The sequence below is a fragment of the Osmerus mordax genome, chromosome 20 (assembly GCF_038355195.1).
Source record: "Osmerus mordax isolate fOsmMor3 chromosome 20, fOsmMor3.pri, whole genome shotgun sequence".
Taxonomy (NCBI): Eukaryota; Metazoa; Chordata; class Actinopteri; order Osmeriformes; family Osmeridae; genus Osmerus; species Osmerus mordax.
Window position 1 is genome coordinate 2,523,406 of NC_090069.1, and position 24,340 is coordinate 2,547,745.

The 24,340-nt window shown below is 52.7% G+C and overlaps 1 protein-coding gene across 3 annotated transcripts in view; it reads right to left on the reverse strand.

Annotated features, from left to right (window-relative positions):
• Window positions 1–24,340, reverse strand: part of lhfpl2a (LHFPL tetraspan subfamily member 2a) — a 32,071-nt gene that overhangs the window by 2,886 nt on the left and 4,845 nt on the right. The window contains exons 2-3 of one of the 3 annotated variants that reach the window (XM_067258309.1): window positions 16,756–16,838; window positions 3,616–4,632 (exon numbers count right to left, since the gene is read on the reverse strand). In XM_067258309.1, coding sequence (XP_067114410.1) covers window positions 3,616–4,036 — 421 coding nt within the window. In that variant the 5' untranslated portion in view covers window positions 4,037–4,632; window positions 16,756–16,838. Of the gene's footprint in view, window positions 1–3,615; window positions 4,633–10,830; window positions 10,897–16,755; window positions 16,839–24,340 lie in introns of those variants that run through there. The other 2 variants (XM_067258312.1, XM_067258310.1) reach the window with 2 other exon arrangements.

Sequence of the window (24,340 nt, forward strand, 5' to 3'; positions counted from 1 at the left end):
CCAGCTCTGCTGACGGATTGAAGGTATGGTTTCAATTGTACAAGCCTCCACCCCACACGCCCCCACACACGACCCCCCCTCCCCAACACACACACGCAGCCCTGGAACCCTAACCTAATATCCCCGTGCAGACCCCACCCTTCTGTGCTGCACTCCGCCTGGGCTCCATCCTCCTGTACAGTCACTGCTGGGCCGCCGTTGATTCTCAAACAGGAAGGACCTAGCCTCCCTGTTCAGCCTCTTTCCTAGCCCTCTACTCCGACCCCCAGCCACAACCCTCGGCCTCCTCTCAGGACCCGGGAAACCTGGCTGCCTACCCCCCCCCCCGGCTCCAGGAAACAGACCAAGAGTATCAGGACAGGAAATGGAGAGCAGAGGAGGAAAAGAATCGAGAAAGGGAGAGACAGAAATGGACAAAGTTGGGAACTAGTAACGGAGAAAAACAATTTAAAAAAAAATCAAGCACGAGTGAGCAAAGACAGCGGTTGGTTCTTCCACTGGAAACTTCCCGTCTGGTGCTGCGGACGGGGGAGACCCAGAGGAGCTGAGGTCGATCCCTGAGCCAGCCTGCCCGACCAACACACTGATATTACACACAGCGTCAACATCTCCGCCTGACTACAGGACGAGAGGGAGGAAAAGGGTTTCTCTGTGGAGAGAAGGGAGAGCCCCCTCCCTCCTCTCTTCCCCTTCCCCTGTTCCTCTGGTCCTCCTCCTCCCCTCCTCCTCCCCCTCTCCTCCTCCTTCTCTTCCTCCAGACAGGGCAGAACGACCTCAGCTGGGCCCGTTTAAGTCGGTGTATAAAAACAAACAACATGCATCGTTCAATTTCCATCCAGCTATCATCTAGTGACGCGGCTTGCACTCTTCCTGTGCTGTTGAGCTTTCGACTTTGTTTTCTTATCGCACGCCCGCACACCTGGTGGCCCAGTGGATGGGCTTATCGGCCCTATCAATAGCAATCACATTCATTTCCAGTCGCACCCAGAACCTCGCTACTCCCTATTGGCCCGGCGCTGGATATGATCCGGTGCAGTCATCGTCACGGGCAACAACTGCTCTGTCATCACCCACGCCTACGCCAAGGTCATAGGTCGCCGTGACATGGCCGATGACTCATGCGGTAACGAGAAACAGAGAGAGAGAGAGAGAGACCGAAAGAGGGAGAGACTAAATGATGTGTAGTAAAAGTATATGACACGTCAAGCTGTACGGTTGGAGACACCTTTACTGCCATGTTTGTTTGTCGTCTCAGACCTTCAACTCCGGGTCACAAGTGTGTGTGTGTGTGTGTGTGTGTGGCCGCTGGACACACAGTTTGCAAGAGTTTGACCTTGACTGCTGGACCAGACTGGCAGTGGTCTGCTGAAGACATCTGGTTATGTAAGCAGGACTGTCCTTCCCATCAACAGAACACCACCATGGTCGCTCCCTACAGCCGGCTGCCTGCTCTAGTACTCTGGGACTTCCGCCATCCGTCTCAATACTGTGTGTGTGGCTATGTGAGTGCTTGCGTGTGTGTGTGTGATTGCGTGCTAATGTGTGTGTGTGCCTGCTTAGTGATGTGTGTGTGTGCCTGCTTAGTGATGTGTGTGTGTGTGTGTGTGTGTGTTTGACATCAGTCTGAGGGACTAGCAGGGCGATGAGGTCTGTGAGATGACGTGGCGTTTGCTGGCTGCTGTGCGGCGATCCTCTCATCTGAGATCAACCCCCCCCCCCCCAGAACATCTGGCGTCCAACTCCGCCTCGCTCATCACGCCCGGGTCAGCCCGCTCCGGTGGAAATCACGTCTGGTGGAAAGTCCAAACTCACGACCGACGAGGGGGGAGACGGGAACTAGACGGAGACAGCAACACTGCCTCCCTGCTAGGTGCAACTTTGGGCCTTATCTCTTCCTGTAGCCAGAGTCAACAAGTCAGGTGGCTGAGCGGTTAGGGAATCGGGCTAGTAATCCGAAGGTTGCCAGTTCGATTCCCGGTCATGACAACTGACATTGTGTCCTTGGGCAAGGCACTTCACCCTACTTGCCTCGGGGGGGAGAATGTCCCTGTACTTACTGTAAGTCGCTCTGGATAAGAGCGTCTGCTAAATGACTAAATGTAAATGTAACGAAGGGTTGGTGTTAGGTATGCGGCACAGGACGCTGAAGACATCAAGGAAGTCCACCCCCCTCCCCTCTCTCTCTCTCTCTCTCTCTCTCTCTCTCTCGGTCTCTCTCTCTCCTCCCACATCCGTGGTTACCCTCCTCCAGGCCCAGAAAGACCCGGAACAGTCTGTTTTCTGAATCAGGAACTGCACCGCTGCCCTCTGCTTAGTCATGACATGATAATAGGCCCTATGCTGCTGTCTGTGCTGTAGCACCATTCAATAAAAAGGTGTCAGCTTTACAGTGACTGGAGTCCAATCCAGTCTGCAAGTGTGGACTCCATCTGGACGATGCTCAGCAGCCCTTCTGAGCTCTACACTTAGCTCTGGAGCTGCGTTATTGTGTGCGTGGACATTGCTTGTGTGTGTGTGTGTGTGTGTGCGTGTGTTTTTTAGCCAACTCTTATTACTGTTGTTATCTCACATAAACGTCTGGCTTCCATCAGTGACATCGAGAGCACACGGAATTTGGCTTTGGATACTTTCTGGCTCCGGATTTGGACTGATTCAACAGTGTGACTAAACTGTTATAAAACAGTATCTTCAGAAAGACAAGAATGAGATGGGGGGGGGGCAGAGAGTTAGAGAGAAAGAACCCTCGGCCTGATAATGCCGCCTTTGTTGTAATAGGCCACGTGAGCGATTCTCACCTTGCCTGTTTTCGATTTACTTTGACCTTTCAGACCCCATTAGTAAAACACCCTGATCTCGGCGGTTCCAGCCCTGCTTTCCAGGCCTCTGGACTAGGCTGAGAGAACAGAGCTCTGTGTCTCGGCCCAGCCAGTCCTGGTGCCCATCTGCTGGGCCGTAGCGAAGGGGTTTTGGGGGGGGGGGGCTGTCACTCACTACACCCCCTCCCCTTTCCCTCCCTCCCTCCCTCCCTCCCTCCAGCCACCCACCACCTCTCCCCCGGCCGGTCTGCCACAGTCAGGGCCAAAGGAAGGCCTCTGGAGGAGGTCAGAGAGCTAGGAACTATGGGGGGAAAAACAAAAAGGTATCCGTCAAATGACATCACCCTCTCCCCGCGAGTCCCATAATTCACCACAGCCGTTCGGAGACCCGAGAGATATGGGCACACACACACACACACGTCACATGACCCCACCTCCCGTCCAATCAAAAGGCCGACTTGAGAGAAAATAAATATTTGGGGCTGTTGTTGCTAAACTCAGGAGTCAAGAGGTGACCGCACGATGTGCTCTAGGTGTGTGTGTGCTCGTGTGTGTGTGTGCTTTCGGCAGACCCTAACAACTCTGGTAAATGTTTAAACCCTAAAAGGTTATCGGGGTGAACAGAAACACTGTGGTCAGTCTGAACGACTGTTTAAACATCCTAGCAATGTCCTCTGAACAGATGCCCTGCGCAAGATAAACACAACGCCATCAACAAGGCAGAAACCACATTGCGGTTGTGCATGGGCGTGTGTGTGTGCGTGTATATATGTGTGTGTGTGTGTGCGTGCGCCCTCACCAGCGATAGCCTGCAGCAGCCCGCACACGTTGAAGATGCTCTTCTTCATGATGCTCTGGAAGCACATGGTGAACACGGAGATGAAGGCCACGGCGCACAGCAGCAGGATGCCCGCCGCCAAAAAGATGGACGTGGCTTGCCAGAAGCCGCTGGCGATCTCCCCGAAGTGCACGGCGTAGGGGCCGCACAGCACGCCTCGCCGGAGGTGCGGCAGCTTGATGCAGCGGCCGTACAGGCCCAGCGTGGGCCGGTACGCCTCGCCGGCGGCGGCCGAGCCGTGCGGGCCAAAGACGGCGTCCGGCGTCCGCGGGAAGCCCACCAGCCAATCGGTGCTCATGAAGGCGATGAGCTCGCCGAAGGCCGCCACGATGCTCAGCAGAGTCCACAGCATGGAGCGGCAGGTGACGATCACGTGACACATGGCGGCGGGGGGGGGGGAGGGCGGGGGAGGAGGAGTCTGGACGGTTCCTCTCCGCCTCGGGCGGTGGTGCGCGCGGGATCGGCTTCCCCCGTCGGCGATCGACGGCGTTTGGATTCAGTCCGTTTACGACGGGGTGGGAGGTCGCCCGGAGGTCGCCGGGCGGGGGTGAAAGGTCAGAGGGTCTGGGGCTCCTCTGGGAGAGAGAGAGAGACCCTGCTCCTCAGTATGTGAGCGAGAGACTGAAGGCTACAGCGGGAGCAGGGAGTGGAGGAGGGGACGGGTAAGGCTGGCCTAGAGGGGCAGGGCTCCGGTCAATGATTCACAGGCCTCCGTCTAACTTTCGTTCTCTGTCCCTCTCTCTCTCTCTCTCTCTCTCTCTCTCCCCTGACGCGAATGCGATGCTCTGGTTTTTCCTCTCTCTCTTCTCTGGTCGGGCGTCTCTCGCTCGCTTTCCGCTCCGTCCGCTGCCGTGTTCGGGAGGCGTCTCCGTGTCAGGCTCTCATCTTTCGCTGTCTTGCTGCCTCTCTGCTGGTCTCTACATCGTACTGGAGGAGAGTCCAAAAAACCTGGCAGCTGGAGTCTCTTCAGGAGCACACCTAGAGGAGGGAGGGAGGGGCAGAAGGAGGGAGGGAGGGACAGAAGGAGGGAGGGAGGGAATGACAGGGGGAAGGGGGAGGGAAAGAGGGAGGGAACAGATGGTCAGTATTGATTCGGCAGCCAGGTAGGAAACACTGGGCAAATGTTGCATGAATGGTTTCAGCAGGTTCATTTCAGGTGTGGCCTACTAACTACCGCTGAGCATGATCTATACCATAGCATCTAACAGACAGGACATAATATGATCCATGGTAGAAAACATTAAGAGGAGGTCTAGGGGTCACTTGTCTTCGTCTGATGGGGTGAGGAGGCGGAGGAGGGGAGGAGAAAGGGAGGGTTCTAGATCTTTCCGCCTGTTTGAAGTGGACCTCTCCTGTGAGTGTTTACGTCTGAGCGCCTGCTCTCCCTCCACTCGCTCGCCCCTGCCCTCCCCTGCGGCCCTGCCTGACTGACAGGGGTCAGCTCCACTCCCCAGTGTGTGTGTGCGTGTGTGTGTGTGTGTGTGTGTGCTTCCTTTTACATGCAACGGCAGGTTCTGTGTAGTGTCAGTCACAGGTCGAGCAGGGTGATGTGTGTGTGTGTGTGTGTGGAGGGGGACACACAAGGGAGAGGTAGAAGACAGTGTGTGTTTGTGTGTGTGTGTGTGTGTGGAGGGGGGGACACAAGGGAGAGGTAGAAGACAGTGTGTGTGTGTGTGTGTGTGTGTGTGTGTGTGGAGGGGGGGGGACACAAGGGAGGTAGAAGACAGGGATGAGAAACGGATGCAGACGGGGGGGAAAACACGCTGGGATGGAACGGCCCCCGCGAGCTGACCTGAGGTCAGCCGGCACACAGCTGATAAACAGCAGCGGTCCTGTCCAACTGTCACTAAAACTGCAGCTATCACCATTAACTCCAGCCACACAACCCAACACACACAGAAATGAGAGATAACCTGCTGACTCCGCAGTGGAACACAAATACACACACACACAACTGAAAGATAACCTACTGACATTACCGTGTAACACACACACACACACACGCCTTCACATTATAGCAACACAGTCATTTCATTCATACTTCTTATTGTCACTCAAAGCACAGCAGATAACTCGTCACCATCTCACACACTCACACACACACACACACACACACACGTACACACATACACTCCCTCTATTATGGTCATAATCCCTTCCAGGTCTCCGTGATAAGCCTAGTGACACTCCACATAGATGGATCCCACTTTGACAGAGCTCTGCCACAAAGTACGCATGACGTCACACAACAGCCAAACAAACAGTGAGTCCCGGGGCTTATCACTGAAGGAAATGAATGGCTTTCACCTGGCAGAAGTCCAAAATATGATGATTTCAAAAGCTGTGGTGAAATCCACATTCCCCAGACGAGGCCCATTTCACAAACGTCTCAACCCGATGTGAAATGATTTCTCTTTTTTCTTTTTCCTTGGCACCCTTACACAACACTTCCTATACACCGCAGCAACAACGTTTCTCCTAGTCAATAACCACCGAGCAGCTGGTTCCACAGGAAAGTGTGGCTCGCTAACTTCTAAAAAGGGGGTTAGGATGACTAGAACCACGAAGAGGCGGGATGAGATCATGGGGGGAGGGGGTGTGTGGACATCTGGCTAGCCCAGCCAGATCGGGTCAACACGGGGTCATCTTTCTGAGGACCTCCGGTACCAACCGAACAGACAGCAAGAGGCCCCTGGAGATATAATCATCATGAGGTTCTCTCCACCACAAGCGCTATGCACGGCAAATACTGCACATTCGAGTGTGAATTGTGTTTCTCGATTTTAAATCTAGACAGAGACTTTGTTTCAAGTATAAATAGCTTATCTAGTGACTTAAAAATGCACAAAAAAAAAATCTGAACCTTTCTCACGGCACTGGCAGGCAAACATACTTGTTTTAAGCATAAGCAAGCTCATAACTCTTATTTTTTGCGCTTAAATTTGATAGGGACATTTTTGCGGGGTAAAGTCACAGCCGATGGGAAAAAAGCCTGACTGTATTTCATCCTAAGAGAACGGGGGTGGGTGACAGCGACACTTCGGCCGTGCGAGAACACTGTCAGCTGGAGAACGTCCTGTCAGGATCACAGGAGGAGATCTAATCTATCGGCAGAGCGTCGGTTTGGATCCTCCACTGATCCCAGGTGACATTCCAGACCGCTCTCAGGACCAGTTCACCAGGGAAAGCCGGCTGGAGGGGACCATAAGAGGAGCCCTGCCTTATCGGCTGAACATCTCACCAGTTCAGCGGAGGACACAGACTCTGCATCGCAAGGCATGCTGAGGAGAGATGAGGAGACGGTGAAAAATGCCTTTCCCAACTGCCTTAAGTTACCACAGGCTCTCATGCTAAACTTCAGGAGATAACAGTGTATTTTCCCATGAAACAAATCCAGGGATTAGTTCAACAGCTCACTCTCCTCCTCCCCGAGTCTCCGCGACCCCTCCTCGCAGCCAGGGTGTCTGGTGGGAGGCTGGGGGGGCTGGGAGGGGGGCCGGGGGAGGCTGGGAGGGGGGCTGCGGTGATGATGCGTGTGTCGCCCACACTCTCAGGCTCTGGGGGGCCGTTCCCCTCTGTCAGCCCCCCGCCGGCCCCCATGAAGGGGGCTGGGAATAAGTGTCCCCCGATGAGGTCACATCCCAGCTAGGCTTATGTGTGTATGTGTGTGTGTTTGATGAATCATGTGTGAGTGTGTGTGTGTTTGATGAATTGTGTGTGTGTGTGTGTGTTTGATGAATATGTGTGTGTGTTTGATGAATTGTGTGTGTGTGTGTGTGTTTGATGAATCCCGTGTGTGTGTGTGTGTGTGTGTGTGTTTTATGAATCATGTGTGAGTGTGTGTGTGTGTTTGATGAATATGTGTGTGTGTGTGTGTTTGATGAATATGTGTGTGTGTTTGATGAATTGTGTGTGTGTGTATTTTATGAATCATGTGTGAGTGTGTGTGTGTGTTTGATGAATGTGTGTGTGTGTGTGTGTGTGTGTTTGATGAATGTGTGTGTGTGTGTTATCATACCCTCACAGGGAAAAAGCGCTCTGGGAAACTTTGACCTGCGTCATCCTTTGGAGATATCAACAACCGCCCTCCTACTTCGTTCCGTTAAGTCCAGTCCTCTCCCTCCAGATAGAGAATGACCCAGATCCAGACTCTGCTGTGGGCCTGTGTGTGTATGTGTGTCTGTGTGTCTCCAGTTCTGGTGAGGTCATATGAACAGATGCAGACAGTCCCAGAGTGGGCTGTAGGATCAGAATCATTTCCATGAGTGACTAACGTCATTGTTGGCCAAACATGTACACACACAAACGCAGGCGATTACTCACAAAAAAGTTCTACAACTGAGGTCAAGTCCCGTAGATGGGCAAGTCGAAACAGGAGAAGCTTCTTTCAACTCTGACATGCTTTACAAGCGACAGCAGTTCACCTGACAGTGAGTAAGCCAACCAAAACTGTATCCCATACATCTTGTGACTGGACCGATGTTTCACAGCTAGCCCTGGCATCAGGGAAGGAGTCATTATGACACACTAAGGCTGACTGTGGAGGTCAGGTCGGGTCAAATGTTCGTCAGCCAGATGCAGAGACTAAGTCCTTCTCTCATTGACATGAATACTTTTTTTTTCTGAAAAGCTGTCGGCTGAGAAAACAATCCGAACCAGCTGGTGGGATGTTGCTTTGAAGCACAGGCTACTTGACCTTTGAGCTGGACTGGCAGGGGTGGCTGATTGCTGTGCGTGTGTGCGAATGTGTTTGTGTACTGGGGGTGCCTAGTTACATCCAAATCGTGAGTCGCACTCTGGGAGCTTGAAGATGGAGGGAGGGAGAAGGGGAGGGGGAAGAGAGAGAACAAGTCTGGACTAGCCAGGCCAGCAGTGAAACAGAAGAGAATTCTAGCGCTTGTCTATCTGTTCGTGTTTATACTTTGCCTGTGTTGCGTTCAGTCTGTCGGTGCTAGAGGTAAATCTAGGACATGGCTGTGATCTGCATTGCCCAGGCCAGACAGTTTGCCAAGGCTCAGTGGAGCATGGCAGCCTATAAACGTGTATAGGTATGACTGGATTTATGATGACCATTACCCACTCTCACAGAAGTAGGAATTTAGGGCTCAGGTTACACACACACACACACACAAACCTATTACACCCCCTGCCACCTGTGCTAGCACCCCCCAGAGTGAGGCAGTGACCCTGGATTTAAGACTCTTGACCCCACCCTCTCTAAATCCTGGACTATAATGAAAGCTCGATGGTCCAGACCCCATGATATAAACTGCCATTCCTGTGGTGACCATTTAGCCATTAGGGTTAGATGGATTTAGTACTGAGGGGGGTCATTGTGTGGTGGGACAAGAGGTCAGAGATAATTGTGTGTGTGTCTGTGTGTGTGATGAGGGAGGGGGGGGAGCTAGAGAATGGTTTACCAGAGTTGCTATACATAACAAAGGACGCAAATACGCCCGAGTCATACAGTCAACACATTCAAACCCGTCATTTACACCCTGTTGACAGAGTCCACAACCCCTGCGCAAGACTGTCCACTCAGCCTTTCTCTAATCTCGCAAACACCGCGGCAGGAAGTCCCTGGCCATTGACAGGAAACAATCTGTGTATCTATGGAAATGCCACGGAGTACGGTAAGCATTGCCATGGCTACAGAGTTGTTTAGTAGCGGGCGGGTGTGTGGGTGGAGGACAGCCGGGAGGCGGGCCGTCCAAACGCTAGCCAAGTGAGGGGAAGTGGAGTCCGTAGAGGGGGAGACCTCCACATGAGGTTTGCATTAGAACCCCTGGAACTGCACCCCTGTGCAATCTGTTACCAGGCTCAGAAGACAGAACAATAGCAGGCCCTAACTACATGCCTCATGGAAGCTCCTAGGTTTTCCAAACAAGTCTAAATACCTGAGCTCCAACTAAGGGATTGTATTGCAATGTAACCCTGGACGTCCACCATGCAGTCACTTACGGACTTTTCACTCATTTAAATCCGTTGTGAAAACCATGAGATGGATTCATGATGAGCTCAACACCGATCACTGTGTGTGTGTGTGCTCAGTCAGGGTCCGGACGAGGGGAGGAACCCGTTGACCTATGAAATAAACACAGGCGATGAGCTGCGCTGCCAGCCGCCAGAAAGTCTCGCCCAGTCAGACTAGAAGCAGTCCAGCTCACAGACACACCTACAGCATCTACCCTCTCATAGGCTTAGAGCCAACTCAAGGTTCCATTTCCAACAGAAACATTTGAATTTACAGATTCGTCCAATCAACAGCCTCGTCATTTCAGATAGTTCTGTGTGACGTAGGTGGAAAACGTCCTACTGTGAATGTTCCTGTGGGTCCAACTGTAGGACTAAGGCCTAAAGTTCCAGCAACAACACCTCTATGCAAGCTACTGTTACTGGCACCGTCCAGCGCTAACACAAATGCTAGCACACTTAACAATAATAGCTGTCAGGCCCGGGTGACCGATGTGACTGGAAGTCAACGTTTCCACGGCAAGGGAGCCAATGTTTCCTCAGGCCTGCGAGCAGACTGCTTACTCTGGGGGATCTTTGTAATGATCCAGGATTAATGGGATTCAGAAGAGGAACATAATATTTACATCCTACTGCATTAGGACATCTCTCTACTCCCAGGCCTACGTGGAGAATGTTGACAATTAGGAAAAATAAACTTATCCTGTACGGTGACGTTAGTGGAGTGCAATCTGCTCTCAATGACTAAGCTCTGTGATCACAGCGCCCTTAGGCCGACACAGTTCTTTATCTAGTCCAAAAGCACACGTAACAACTGCAAACATTTAGTAAAGCTGGTCCAATTGGATGCTGCAGAATAGGAAATGAATCCCACCTGGGATCCACGGCCTTCCTCCCAGGCTGCTGGAGATGCATGTTACTACCTCTGCTTCCCCTCTCTTCCCTGCTCCAGTCCCCTGACCAATAACACGCCCCAAGACCCGCCCCTTGGGCTATATGTCCGCAGCGATTGGTCAGGCGGACCCTGGGGCCACACCCCTTGAAAGGGTCCACATGGCTGCCATATTTCTGCTCGATCTGGGTTAAGATAACAAGAGCTGGAGACTCACAGTGACTGCCTCTTTCTAGGAGTCGCTCATTCTCCTTCTCTCTCCCTCTCTCTCTCTCCATTTGTCTCCCTGCATGCCCTTCAGTCCTACTCACCCCATCTCTCTCTCTCTCTTGCTCTCTCTTCCAAAAGGCTTCCATGAAGCTGCTGCTTTCATCTTCAGCCTAATGAAGGTTCTCCTCTGACCCACTCCTATAAACACGGCTCCTGTAGCTGGCCTCTGATCTGGACGGGGCAGGTTAACGGGCCATCCTCTCAGTCTCAAGTATCACACTGGCACTCCCGGCTTTTAATGCCGCCCTCAGGAGAAAAGAGACTTGGTCTAAAAGGCTTCTAATTGATCTTCAGCTCACTATAAATACACATATACACAAACAGACACACACACCCACACACACACGTCAGACACGGTGTATCTGGTTCCAGGTGTGGACACGGTGGTGCTGATGGACCGGACCTGAGAGGGTCAGCTTGATTCCTCCTGGCAGGGAGAGAGAGAGAGACTCTGAGACCGCACATGCCTTCACATGAAAGCCTGCGAGATCAGAGGAGACCAGAAACGTCCCTCAAACGCAGCGCCACACACACACACACACACACACGCAAGGCTGTATCGTGTGCTTCAACACAGAACAGAGCACTCAGCACAAGTTAGAAACAGGCGCTGGCCATTCGTCTTCCGCTGACACAGGCTAATCAATAGTATCACGTAGATCTAAGGAGAGAGGGATGACCTCTTAGGAGAGCAAAGAAAAAAAAAAAAGGGGGTGGGGGGGTAGAGGGCCGTCTGGACCAGCGGCTCGCGCTCTCTGGGAGCGGGGGGGGGCTGTGGATGAGAAGCAGCTCGAGGGCTGCGGCCAGAAGCGACGTGTGTAAATATGACGGAGCTCGTCGGCCCCCCTTGTCGCAGGCCGCGCGCCCCGATGCGCTGCGAGGGATTTCGTTTCCACGTCGCCCCCCGGCCCCCCCACCGAGACGAGCCGTGGCTCTCGGCTGCGGAATGCTCTCTTCTGCTGTTTTTCGAGAGACAGTAAAGAGGCGAGCAGGACGTGGGACGTGGGACGGGGGGGGGGGGGGGAGAGAGAGATGAGGGGTGGGTGGGGGTGTTACTTGCAAATGTTCCGGAGCTTTCTGTGAATGCTGTGCACCCTTACGCTTTCACTGCCAGGAAACAGTCGCTTGTAACCACTGTAAGATGCGTTGCAATTGCTGCAGGGGTATTTGTCTTGTGGGCCTAACTGTAATCCCACGGGTGCATCCGAATCCTCTAAATGTCTTCCTTGTCTCCTTATCATTATCCTAAAGGACCTGAAAATACAGGACAGGTCGAATCAAGGTGAAAGGTGCAGGGAATGCCCACCGGGAGTGCACTTTAACAGGAGGAAATAAGACAAGGAAACTACCTCACACTCCTGAAACCGAATCCTCCATCTTGGCTCAGATCAACTCCAGTTCCGTGGACATGCTTTAGATATGACAGGCTCACATTTAATCCCCTATGCATGGGTTTTACATCAGACCTATATCTGTGTGTGTGTGTGTGTGTACCTTCACCCTCACATCCAGACAGCTTGATAGGGTTTAGCCAGAGTCCTTCCATAAAATCCCAGTGGAAAGTGACAGACAGACAGATGGAAAGATGGAACTTAAGAATGGACAGATGGAACGGCCGCTCTCTAAAAGGTTCTGATGAGGGCCTCCTGAGTTTCCAGTACAGGAAAATATTAACGACAGATCCCTCTGCTCTAATGCAAGACTGAAGCAAGGCTCACACACACACACACACACACACACACACACACACACACACACACACTCTCGAGGCTGCCAAACAAACACGGGACCTTGTTTGTGTGGATACAGAGTTGGTACAGAGTTGACCTTTGTCAACTCTGTTGACAAATGCTTCCAAGTATGGAAGTGCCCACATCCATAATCAACATCTGATACGGGAGGCTGCTGGATTCGTGTTAGGGAGATGCCCGGAGGTGCCCACCCCTCCCGACTCCCAGCAGTCCTGCTGGAGGGCAGCTGTCTACTGAAGTTGCAATGATATGGATACGGTGGAATCTTAGCTGTTCTGCATCTGCCTGTGGGAGCCATGAGAGCATGTTGTCTCCAGAGAAAAGGAGGAAGCTTCCAGAAGCCTTCTAAAGCCATCTGGTCATTCCAAGGCTACGCCTGCATATCGGAGTCCAAGACTCACACACACACACATATATATATCCCCACACGCACACATGTAAAGAAGCACACACACTCACACACACAGGGGTGAGTGTCCACATGTCTCTGTCGTCTTTCAAGCCCGAGCTTCAGGAATCCACATCCATCTCCATGAGGAGGATTTTCCTCTTGACCGCATTCAGTGAATCACAGAGAAAAGGCCTGAGCAGAGATGTTTACGTGACGTGTTCCGTCGGAGGGTTCCAGAAACTTCTGGTCTTACATTTAGTCATTTAGCAGACGCCCTTATCCATCTTACTGGACCATCTCACTCCTCATGGCCTGGTTTACGTCACGTCAACACCAAAGGTCACCAGACAGACAAAGCTGCCTGAAGATGGTGACATCACCCTTTAAATTTAAAAAACGCTTGCTGGCTGTGTGTGAGAGGGGGAGCGGACAGGCAGAGAGCCGCAGTAGATCAGCCTAGGTGAGATCCTCCCAGAGAGCTTCACAGGAGCATAAACACAGGGATGTGTTAAAGGGGAGGAACTCCCAGCTGCGGGTTCCACAGGAGGAGCGCGGGGAGGGGAGCGTGGGAAAGAGAAGGAGAACCGGAGCGCTGTCGAGACCTCCGTTTCTTGGGGGGGGGGGGGGGGGGGTGAGATCCCAGCTGAGAAAACACCTGTGAGAGGTGAGGATCTGGGGCCTGGCCCACGGGGCCACAGGGAAGCAAGACCACAGGGGCCCCCAGTGCACTCAGACAGGATGGGGAACCGGGCAGACATGAGAGTTGAACTGGGACAAGACTGTCCTTGGAGTCTGCTACACCCTGTAAAACAGACACACTCGGACCATTAGCAACCCCCCCTTCGGTTCAAGCCAAGTCTCTGGCCTTCAATCTGGGCTCTGTTTTAAAAAAAACCCAAGTAATTATTTTCCCCTGGAAACATCTGGTTCTCCGATCTCATCCCGGACTGTCCTCCCTTCCTGGGCCTGCAGATGGAGGGCAGAGAGGGAGGATAACTCTTCAGCCGCTCCGAGTTGTTGCGCCCCTTAAACTCCCGACACAGGAAAGATACTCAGGGGGGTGTCTGTGTGTGTGCGCGCGTGTGTGTGTGGGGGGGTATTTTCTCATTTCGACCATAACCCCCCCGTGCTGTCAAGCCTGCCGCCTCTGAGGTTAAGAGGGTGATGGAAAACAAAGAGGATCTGACATATCACAGTCTGGCTCTCAAAGTGGGTGGCCAACCAGCACACCCCCCCCAGAGAAGAGAGGGGTTGGCGGTGGTGGTGGTGGGGGGGGGGCCTTCGGACAGCCATCTTGGGGAGAGATCTCTCTCTGCTGTTCCACTCCACCCCTCCCTCTCGCTCTATCTGTTCCGCTCCACATTTCTGAGCAGTTCGACTAGACCGTGCTGTCATGAAACGGGTCATTTCAGTCTGAGAGATTAAAGACTGGAGGAGAAAGAAAAAAAAACACAACAATTTGAGATAACTTCCACCTCGGCGGCCCTTGCAGCCTCACAAATAAAAGAGAAACACAGCCAGGAAGGAGGACTGCCAACACGGACTGAGACACTAACAACAGGCCTTCCTGTTATTGTCAAACTCGACCAACAAAACAATATACAAACGTAAGCAAAAAGATCCTCTGAACGCCCACCTATTTAGCTCATGTTTCGACCTGAAAACTCGCTCAATCTTCCTGCTAACTGGCGGTCTCTCCCTGACGGTCGACAGGGAGATCACCGGTTCCTTTCCCTCATTTCCCCCCAGACTGGGGGGGTGCCAGCCTTCACCCAAAGCTAATACTGTCCCTATTGTACTTAGCCAAAATCCAGCCCCACCTTCAACCTCCAAATGGCTGCAGGGCGCATGACTGCAGGGATGAGTGGAGGGTAGGAGGGGGAGAGAGAGGGAGGGCTGGTTGTCAACAAGTCCTCACCCCCCTAACCCTCCTCCACACCCATCTCCAACTGGCCTTCTGTTTCCCCGAGAAGGAACCCAGGAAATCAGTTGAGCCGTGTGAATGGCATTTTGGCTCTTCTCCGGGCGAGCTTTGCATTGTTCCGGGGGAGGAGTGCACGCTAAAGCCTTAACTGCCCTGTGGGGCTGGGCCGGTCTCACCGCAGGAACACCGAGCCCCGATGCAAGCTGAGAGGCTGGCTGGCTGTTAGACTGAGGGCCCTGGGGGCCCACCCCATCCAGACAGCAACCCCTCCAGGATAACCCGATACTCTACTCCAATCAAAAGTAAGCACTCCGGAGGAACGGGGGAGTTAGTAAGCTGGCACCGATCTCTGCCGTTTTAGAATAATAAGAGTATCGAGTGATATCGTCCCTGTTTTCCGCTCACGGCTAAATGCATTAGGAGAATGCGTGGGAGCAGAGGAGACGCGGGGAAAGATGAGGAACGAGGGAGAGACGGAGAGGAGAAAACAGAGGAGAGAAAAGAAAGGAGGTTGGGAAGTGAGACGAGGGTGGAGGTGCCTAGGTGTCGTCGGCGCGGTTTTCCGGAAGCAAATGAGATGCGACAGCGCTTTCAGCTGCTGACAAAAGGCAGGAGGTGTCGGAGTCAAGCTCCCCCAGGCAGAAGCTCTTCCTTGTTCTCCGACACCCATCGTCACAAATAACCTGTACGTGCTTGTGGCACGCCCGGCTCCAAAACACAGCCAGCGTAGACCTCCTTCCTCGTGCCCTGTTTACCAACAGCAGGAGACGGGCCCCGTCAACCGCAGGCGACCGCAGACCTCATGGAGGACGACACGTTCATCTTCTTAATTACAGTCGCGCGTCCTATTTCTGGTGGAGTGGACTGGGGGAGGCGGAAGAATTGCTCTTCAATTCAATAAAAATCCCTACAGTACACTGTTGTCTGCACCTCTGATAGCACATGAAGAGACAGGAAGTGAGTGTCCGAAAGGGCCTCAGATAACAGGAAGTGGACCCCTGACATGAACCCCCCCCCAACCCCTATTTTAGGAGCAAAGCGACCGCGGTGATTATTCTGTTTATTATCTTTCGGGGGGTTTCCTCTTAGAGTTGACCTTCACAGGTGGTCCCAAGGCAGTATCACTCATTCCATTGTTTTCCTCCTTATTGGAAAAACAAGGTCCCCCACTCATTCCGGTCCCTTCCACAGATATAAACGGTGCCGACTGTCAGGGTCAGCGTGGGAGACCATGAAAATAGCCGCTGAACTTGAGGGGTTGGAGGATGTCTGAGGTGTCATTGTCTTCCAGCTCGGCGACCTCGCTGGAGGAACTGTGGAGGCGAAATCCGGAACGGATCGAAAGAATAATAAAGAACGGCGATCAACACCCATAGCTCTCATCTTTTCATCTCGCAAACGCCAGCATCCTCAGCTATAGTTACCTACTTACCTGAATACTAGGTAAGTCCTCAAACAACCTCTAACGAGGATAAATAAAACAAACTGGATCTGAAACGCACGCACACAATGGAGCACTCCTAATACTGTCAGCACACACCTGTCTGAGACAATAGGACCATGGGGAAATAAGCTGTATTTCCACTGGATACCGGGCCAGGAACCCAATGCAATCCCAACAAAGGCAGGAAACCCAGGTCTCTATTTGTTTCCAGTGTATGAGGTTGCTGGTCAAATCGGGCAAACAGTTATCGGTTTCCTGATTCGATTAGCTGGGAAGGAATAGTTGGCTGAAGGCAGTGCTTACAGACCAGGCTCATGTAGAGCGTTGTTCTGTCCAGTTTACAGTCAATTAAAAACCAAAGAAACGCAAACGTACCTGGACAGTAGTAGATCTACAACTAGGACTACAATCTGTTCAGGCAGTTTGTCTTATTGCTGCCCTAACATGTACACCAACCTTCTGTGTGGAATCTCGGGGCAGAGTTGCAGACTGATGGTTCCCTCCAGTCCTGGTTACGCAAGAGTCCTGGGTCCCGGGACCTGCCCAAACAACAGGGAAGATACATCAGGAAGAGGGAAGGAACTTTCTAAATCACCATACCACACCCTCCCCAGAGAACAGCCTGGTTAACCAGACACGGGCTCTGTCATCGCTGGCTCTCATACAAATATGTGACCTCTCTCTCTCTCTCTATCGTCCTTGCTTTTTCCTTCTCTCTCCCTGGTTGCCTGTCGTGGTATTTTTCCCACCTGAACCTGAGGTGGAGTCTAAAGAAAGCTAGGAGGTGTGGAGTAGGGGCAACGACACCAGGAAATATCCTCCAGCTCTTTCACAGGAGGGGAAAAACCACAGCGATTCTGTACGAAATGTCTGCATCCCTAGTCCAGTATTAAGTCGAGAGCAGGGTTACATAACGCTATCCAGGAAAGCATTAGCATCACATTATGCAAGCGAGCTCTGCGGTTTGTGGTCTGGTTTTCCCAACGACATCTTGGTGGGGGACAAAATAACCCATTCATCCCTCAAAGTGAACAAGAACACAATACAAGTGTTGATAATCCTCAATAAACACAACGGGCCCCCCCGCAAGGCCCCCTCTCCCCCCGCAAGGCCCCCTCTCCCCCCTCCAGCAGTAGCTACGCATCATCTGCTGATAGGTAGTCAGGTGGCTGAGCGGTTAGGGAAGCGGGCTAGTAATCAGAAGGTTGCCAGTTCGATTCCCGGCCGTGCAAAATGACGTTGTGTCCTTGGGCAAGGCACTTCACCCTACTTGCCTAGGGGGGTATGTCCCTGTACTTACTGTAAGTCAATATGGATAAGAGCGTCTGTTAAATGACTAAATGTAAATGATGCACCGATCGTTTCCTCTTCGGTTCAAGAGGCTGGCGCAACATCACGCCTTGCGAGCGCGGCGCTTTCGACGATGGCCGGTTCACATCGCTAGACAGCTTGGGAATCAAGAGCAACGAAGGTCAGGAGGTCAGAAGGTCCCTTATGGAAAAGGCTGGGCCCATAATCATGGACGCGGCGCACAGCACCAGCTCCTAGACCTAGATCCCAACCAACGTGGAACCTGGGACAGGAGATTTCCATTCAGTGGTCTCAATGGGGAATGTGAAAGGTATTGGGAGATAGAAACACGAACCGTTGGGTTTCCGGGAGGAGTGGGGCGAGGGAGAGAAGAGAACGGGGACACAATGAGATGAGGGACACCTGACACCGTAGAGCAGGGGGAGGGAGGTCATTACTGCGTCACTCGATCCAGCTGCTTTGGCGATAACATTTGACCAGCAACAACATTCGATGAATGTAAACCCCTATTGGTTTATCGGCTGGCCATCTCTGGGTCCTAAACCCCTCTGGCTTCAGCAGTCTCAGAGGGCATTGGGGGCACAGGATAGGGGGGGGCGTTTGAGCCCACGCAGACCAGGTTTTGGGTGAGACACACAGGCCTGAGTCACTGGAAAGACTGTGAGCTTCTCCCGTGCAGCATCTGGGCTCTCTGTCAGTAAGGCTTGGTGAGAGAACAGGCCGTTGTTGTTCAAACGTAGCACAGCGATCCATGAATGTGACGAAATGAGCTTGAATTACCAATTAGCTGGACAAACCTGTTGAGAAATCGTACTAGAAAGGAGCTCTCTCTCTCCCTCTCTCCGTTTAAAAATATACAAATAATCATTCTGATCCAAGTGTTACCCTGGATTGGCTTCTGCGGATCCCTTGACATGCCTCTGTGTACTCCAAGTGGAGGGAAGACAGGCCTGTAAATCACGACCTGCCAGTAATGCCCGCTGGCTCTCGAAGAACTGGCGTTCACACGCCCGCCCTGGGCCAGCGGAGGGCCGTGCCAAACACACTGGTTACGGACGGGACCAAAGCTGAGGGAAAGAACTTGTGTTTTTCTTTTAGGGCATTTCTGCTTGAATGGGACTGATACAGCGAAGAGAGTCAGGACTTGTATAAGGGAGGAAGAAAGGGAAATGCAGAAAATGTGCAACAAAAGTCTGGTCAAAGAGGAGGAGAAGTGTTCATCAGACCTCACATAACCAACTGCTGTGGAGAGTCTTTCTTAGTATTTTCCAATTCCAGAAGCCCAGTACCCATGCTGCTGTAAACTTCCCTGGCCTCGAGGATTTTCCTAAAGTGCTGCAATCCAGCAAGCGTGTCACAACTCCACACCACCACCCAAGGAACGGCAACACCAGCCAAGTCCTTCAGAGCGCGCCACTGTCGGAGACCTCAAGATTAAGACCCGCCAGTTCACATTCATCATATCAAGCCCACGTCGCCACCCTTTCCAACAAACGTTGCCTTCCAAGACGGTCTTGCACATCACGGGGGGGCTTTCGACGTTGTTTCCCAACTTCAGGCAACAAAAACAATAGAATGAGGTGAGAGAAATGCATCATGGTCCGAGTAACCTAGCAGATCTGCCTGGAAGTCTGCTCGTCGGTGTTACGACACAGCTGGGGACCAGCTAAGGACATGGGGGGGCTAAAAGTATGGTTCCTGTGGCCAGTCCCACCACAATGAGGCCTTTCTTGCAGCAGCCATGGCAGGCTTGCGGGGTGTGGGAAGGGGAGGAGCGGGGTGCTGTGGGAGTCGTCTAGGCCTGTAAAGTGGTTTTCGAGCGCGGCTGGAGGACCTGATGGATGCTGGGAGACCCCCGAGTCCAAGGTTTCACTTTCTTGGTTCGCACGTGTCACACACGTTCACTAGCCGGGGCATGTGTGATAAAGAGAGAGAGAGAGACAGAGAGAGAAATGAAGAGTGCTATCCTGAATTTGTATCTCTCAATATTTGTGCTCTAAACCAACACTGTTTAGGACATCTGGCATTATCTCTCTCTCTCTCTCTCACTCTCTCACTCTCTCTATTACTCTCTCTCTGACACACACTCTCTCTATTACTCCCTCTCTCTCTCTTTCCCCCAGCAGGGCAGTAATGAGAGGCATCTGAGGTTGAGCAGTGAGCGAGGGTTCACATGAAAGGAGCCCACTTAGGAGCCCTTGTCCCCCCCTGCCCCCCCCCCCCCCCCATCCCCCAGGCTAGAATACATACCACAGAGGTTGGGGCCCATCCAGACTCCACAGCCTCCACTGGGCCCCGCCCCGCCCCACCCCCCACCCACCCTCTTACTCATCCGAACCTCAATGCTTCCCAATACTCCTCCATGCACTCAACAGGCCATTCCTGTGTGTGTGTGTGTGTGTGTGTGCGTGGTGGGGGGAGGGGGGGAGTCAGAGAATAAATACAGAATCTTTAAGATCGTAGATCTTGATATGTTGGGAGATCAAGGTGTGGCGGAGGTCTCGGAGCAAACCCAACACGCTGGGAAAGTTCCACCACAGATCCGGTGGACTTCCTCTGACGTGCCGCTGGACGCCGGCGGGGGCCGGTGGACCTGGGAGAGCTGGCTGGAGCGGTGAGACCGGCTCTGGGGAGAACCCACTCCCGGGTCGACATATCTGATCGAGCTCTCAGAGTCTGGGTGGACAGCTAAAGCGAGATTTTCCATCGGCGTTAACCTTGAGGGAACATCTGTTTCGGAGTGCGCACTCCCACAATGAATATCGTCGGTGTAAACACCCCCCATCGTCCCACAGTCCAATTCCAGGAACCCTGGTGGTTTGTTTACACAATACAAGACCGCGTCGAGAGGGGCCAGTTGAGGTGGCTCGGGCATCTGATCAGGATGCCTCCTGGACGCCTCCCTGGTGAGGTGTTCTGGGCACGTGCCACTGGGAAGAGGCCCCGGGGAAGACCCAGGACACGCTGGAGGGACTATGTCTCTCGGCTGGCCTGGGAACGCCTCGGGGTCCCCCAGGAAGAGCTGGTGGAAGTGATCCCTGCTTAGGTTGCTGCCCCCGCGACCCGACCCCCGGATAAGCGGAAGATGATGGGATGGGGATGGGAAGACCGCGTCGACCGAGAGACACCTTATGCGGACAGGTACTGGCTCCGTTCATGCTCACGGCTCGCGTCTCACTCATTGTTCTGAAACACTTACAGGAAGGATTGAACCTGTGGCATGAACGACTCACGCGGTCAGTCGGATTCCATTTGTTTGAACTGTCACCACTTCGAAGAACCTAAATACTGTCACCTGAGAGGCCGCACAACAGTAACACGGACAGGGGATGGACGTAACAAAGGGAGAAAAAAAAAACGTCGAAACACGACCAATTATTTCGTGTCGAATAATAAGGCGGGTCTGTTTCCCCCGCTGAGACGGCCAGCTGTCTTACATTTACCGCACGTTATTTTAGGAGCAGACAAGGAGGCGAAGCAGCTTTGAAAGCTGTGCCAGGAGCGCTTCAAAGAGAGAGCAGGAGAAACCTTTGGGTTTCTGGTGCCTCCGTGGCTTCCGTTTGGGTTTGGGTGCGAGCTGGCCCCCTGTCTCCCTCGAGTCAGCCTCGGACGGAGGCACTGGCTGACCGCGCCGGCTACTTTTAACCCCCGGAAGTGTGATCTGCATTACATTTACATTTAGCAGACGCTCTTATCCAGAGCGACTTACAGTAAGTACAGGGACATTCCCCCGAGGCAAGTAGGGTGAAGTGCCTTGCCCAAGGACACAACGTCAGTTGGCATGACCGGGAATCGAACTGGCAACCTTCGGATTACTAGCACGACTCCCTCACCGCTCAGCCACCTGACTCCCCGCATTAGGCCCCCCCCGGATCTGTCGTTCTGACTCAGCGTGCTGGGGTCTGCCTGGGACCCCTGGTAAGCCAGGCTCACATCCTGGGTCACTCTCTGCTGAAACCATGTCATTTCACTCCGGTGGTCTAATGGTTTACACATTTATCCTTTGGTTAGAACAGGATGGGATATCTGGCAAGAGGGTGTGTGGTTTCATAGGGATGGCCTTGGGGTTAGTAAAGTGATGAAGACCATGAGACACGTTGATATTATTTTCGTGCAGTAAATGTTTTCTCGAGAAGCTACTGTTGATGTAACAATCCCCTTCCCCCTCTGAGACACAGGTACACACACATACACACACACACACACACACACACACTTGGAGTTTTAATACTTAACACTGCAGCTTGTTGAGCCATTAGAGAGGACACCAGCTGTACCATAAAACCGAAAGGTGTGTTCGCCTCCCTCAGGCTTGTGTTGATTACATACGCCGTGTTAACTCAAAAACGATCCTCACTGACTCCATCCTATTCCTCAGTGTGTGTGTGTGTGTGTGTGTGTGTGTGTGTGTGTGTGTGTTGCTTGTAGACCACAGACCGCACACAAGAATGACATCACCTAACAGTGATTACTCTAATAACCCTGAGTGAAGCAGAGCAGATGGCTGGTCAACATCACTCCAACATCGAGGACCTGAAGGGTAGCCCGCTCTGCCTGATGGAAAATGTCTACCTAAAATACTGCAAGCTAATTGTAATGTGCTGTAAAATTCAGGGTGTATGAAAACTGAAGTGGAAATGGTCATCTCTAAATACATTCTCCGGCAATGTATTCTTCTTTTTAAGTTATTGATTAAATTCTCATTAAAACGAATTTTGTGTCTTACCCCATGTGTATAATGTGTATTATTACACAACAGTACAACTTCAGCACACATTTACACACGCTGGAGACATTTGGCAAGCAGACTGCCGCAACTACACATAAGAGGGAAAAAGACTAGTTTATAATGACTTTCTGATGTCCATCCTGCGGAAGCCTCTGGAGGAATCTCTGTTGCATGAGTACTAAGGGGACTGGAATGTAGATCAGAGGAGTGTGTATAACGACAGCAGAGAGCCACTGTAGTTAGTGTTTGCTAAGAAGAATGACCAGCGAATATCAGACTGGGCCCAAGGAGAGAGAGGGACTGACCTACCGTGTGTTACATTTAGTCATTTAGCAGACGCTCTTATCCAGAGCGACTTACAGTAAGTACAGGGACATTCCCCCGAGGCAAGTAGGGTGAAGTGCCTTGCCCAAGGGCACAACGTCAGTTGGCTTGACCGGGAATCGAACTGGCAACCTTCGGATTACTAGCCCGATTCCCTCACCGTTCAGCCACCTGACTCCCTAGAGATATACATCCTGTCATGTACACACACACACAGCCTCGGTTTCTGCTGGGATCCTGCAGGATGCTGCTGGTTTCCCTCCAGTAGCACAGGCCATTTCCCCCGAGGAATCTGATGGCTTTACAATAACGAGCCCATAATGGAGACTTTCATGTGTGCGGGCATCCAGAGAGGCGAGGACCCCTCCGTGTTTACAGGACCGGGGGACGTTAGCTGGCTGCGCTCTGCTCCTCCCTTTGTCACGCGACTCTAATCGGAGGGACTTGGTCTCCCCTCTAGGGTGTACTGCAGACAGCGGGAGTTAGGGATGGGTGGGTTGGTCGGATGGATGGATGATTGGATGGATGGGTGGGTGGATGAAAGCCCGAGGCAGAGGAGTTCTGAGGCAAGTGGCCGTTAAGAGTGGAGTCCCTCAAAGTAAACAGTCATCCAATCAAAGGGATGACAAGAAGAGGAGGAGAGAGGAGAAGAGCCGGGCAGAGAGAAGAGGGGAGGAGAGAAGAGGAGAGAAGAGGGGAGGAGATGAGAGAAGAGGGGAGGGAAGGAGAGGAGAGAAGAGGGGAGGAGAGGAGAGAAGAGGAGGTGTGAGGAGAAAAGGATAGAGGAGAGGGGAGGGGAGGAGAGCAGAGCGGCAGAGTGGGTGGGTGGGGGTGCAGTCAGCTCCAGACGCCAGGCCTGGGAGATGGATCACAGATGTCTGACCTTAGCACTGCCGCCCCTGGGCTGCTCCACATCGTTGTGAAACAAAGCATGAGTGCTCTCCCCTCTCTCGACTTCTCTATCTATTCTCTCTCCTTTCCTTTGCCTGCTTACTTTCATTCAAAACATTCAATGTTTCCCCTTCTCTTTTGTCGCCATTCCTCCTCCTCTATAGACAGAGAGGCGGAGAATAATCTCCCTCATCTGATGACAGCAAACACCACTTAGCTGCTGAGAGCGGCCCAAATGACGACCGCAAACAAAAGATGGCAGGCGGTCTCTGAATCCTCTTTCTCTGTAGGTAACCCAAAGCAAGTGGGTACACAGTCAAAGAATGGCTTTTCCCCCCAGTCCAAGGTCCTAAGCCCAAACATGAGGTAACATAAGTGAGCGCAGGGCCCCTCCTTGGAGACAGATAGTAAGGGAGAGATAAAGAGGCTCAGATCGTCTCCTAGACAGGAAACGCCAGGGATCTTTCACCTGGGGAAAAATGTAAGCACTTGTGATGGCAGCAGATAGCCAGACAGACCTGGCGGACTGTTGTGGCTCGCAGGAGGAAGCCTGGCTGAGATAGGTGGAGCAGGTTCAGACAATGGGGGGGGGGGGGGGGGGGGGGGTTGAGGGAGGAACTTGTGCAAGGATATGGGAGGGAGGTTAGGGGAGGGATGTTAGGGGAGGGAGGGAGGTTGAGGTTGCTCGAGGGAGGAGAGGTGGAGACGGGTGAGAGAGGTGAGGGGAAGAGTGGGGAGGGGAGGTGAGCTGGAGGTGAGGGCAGAAACTGTGTCAGGTCTTCTGTG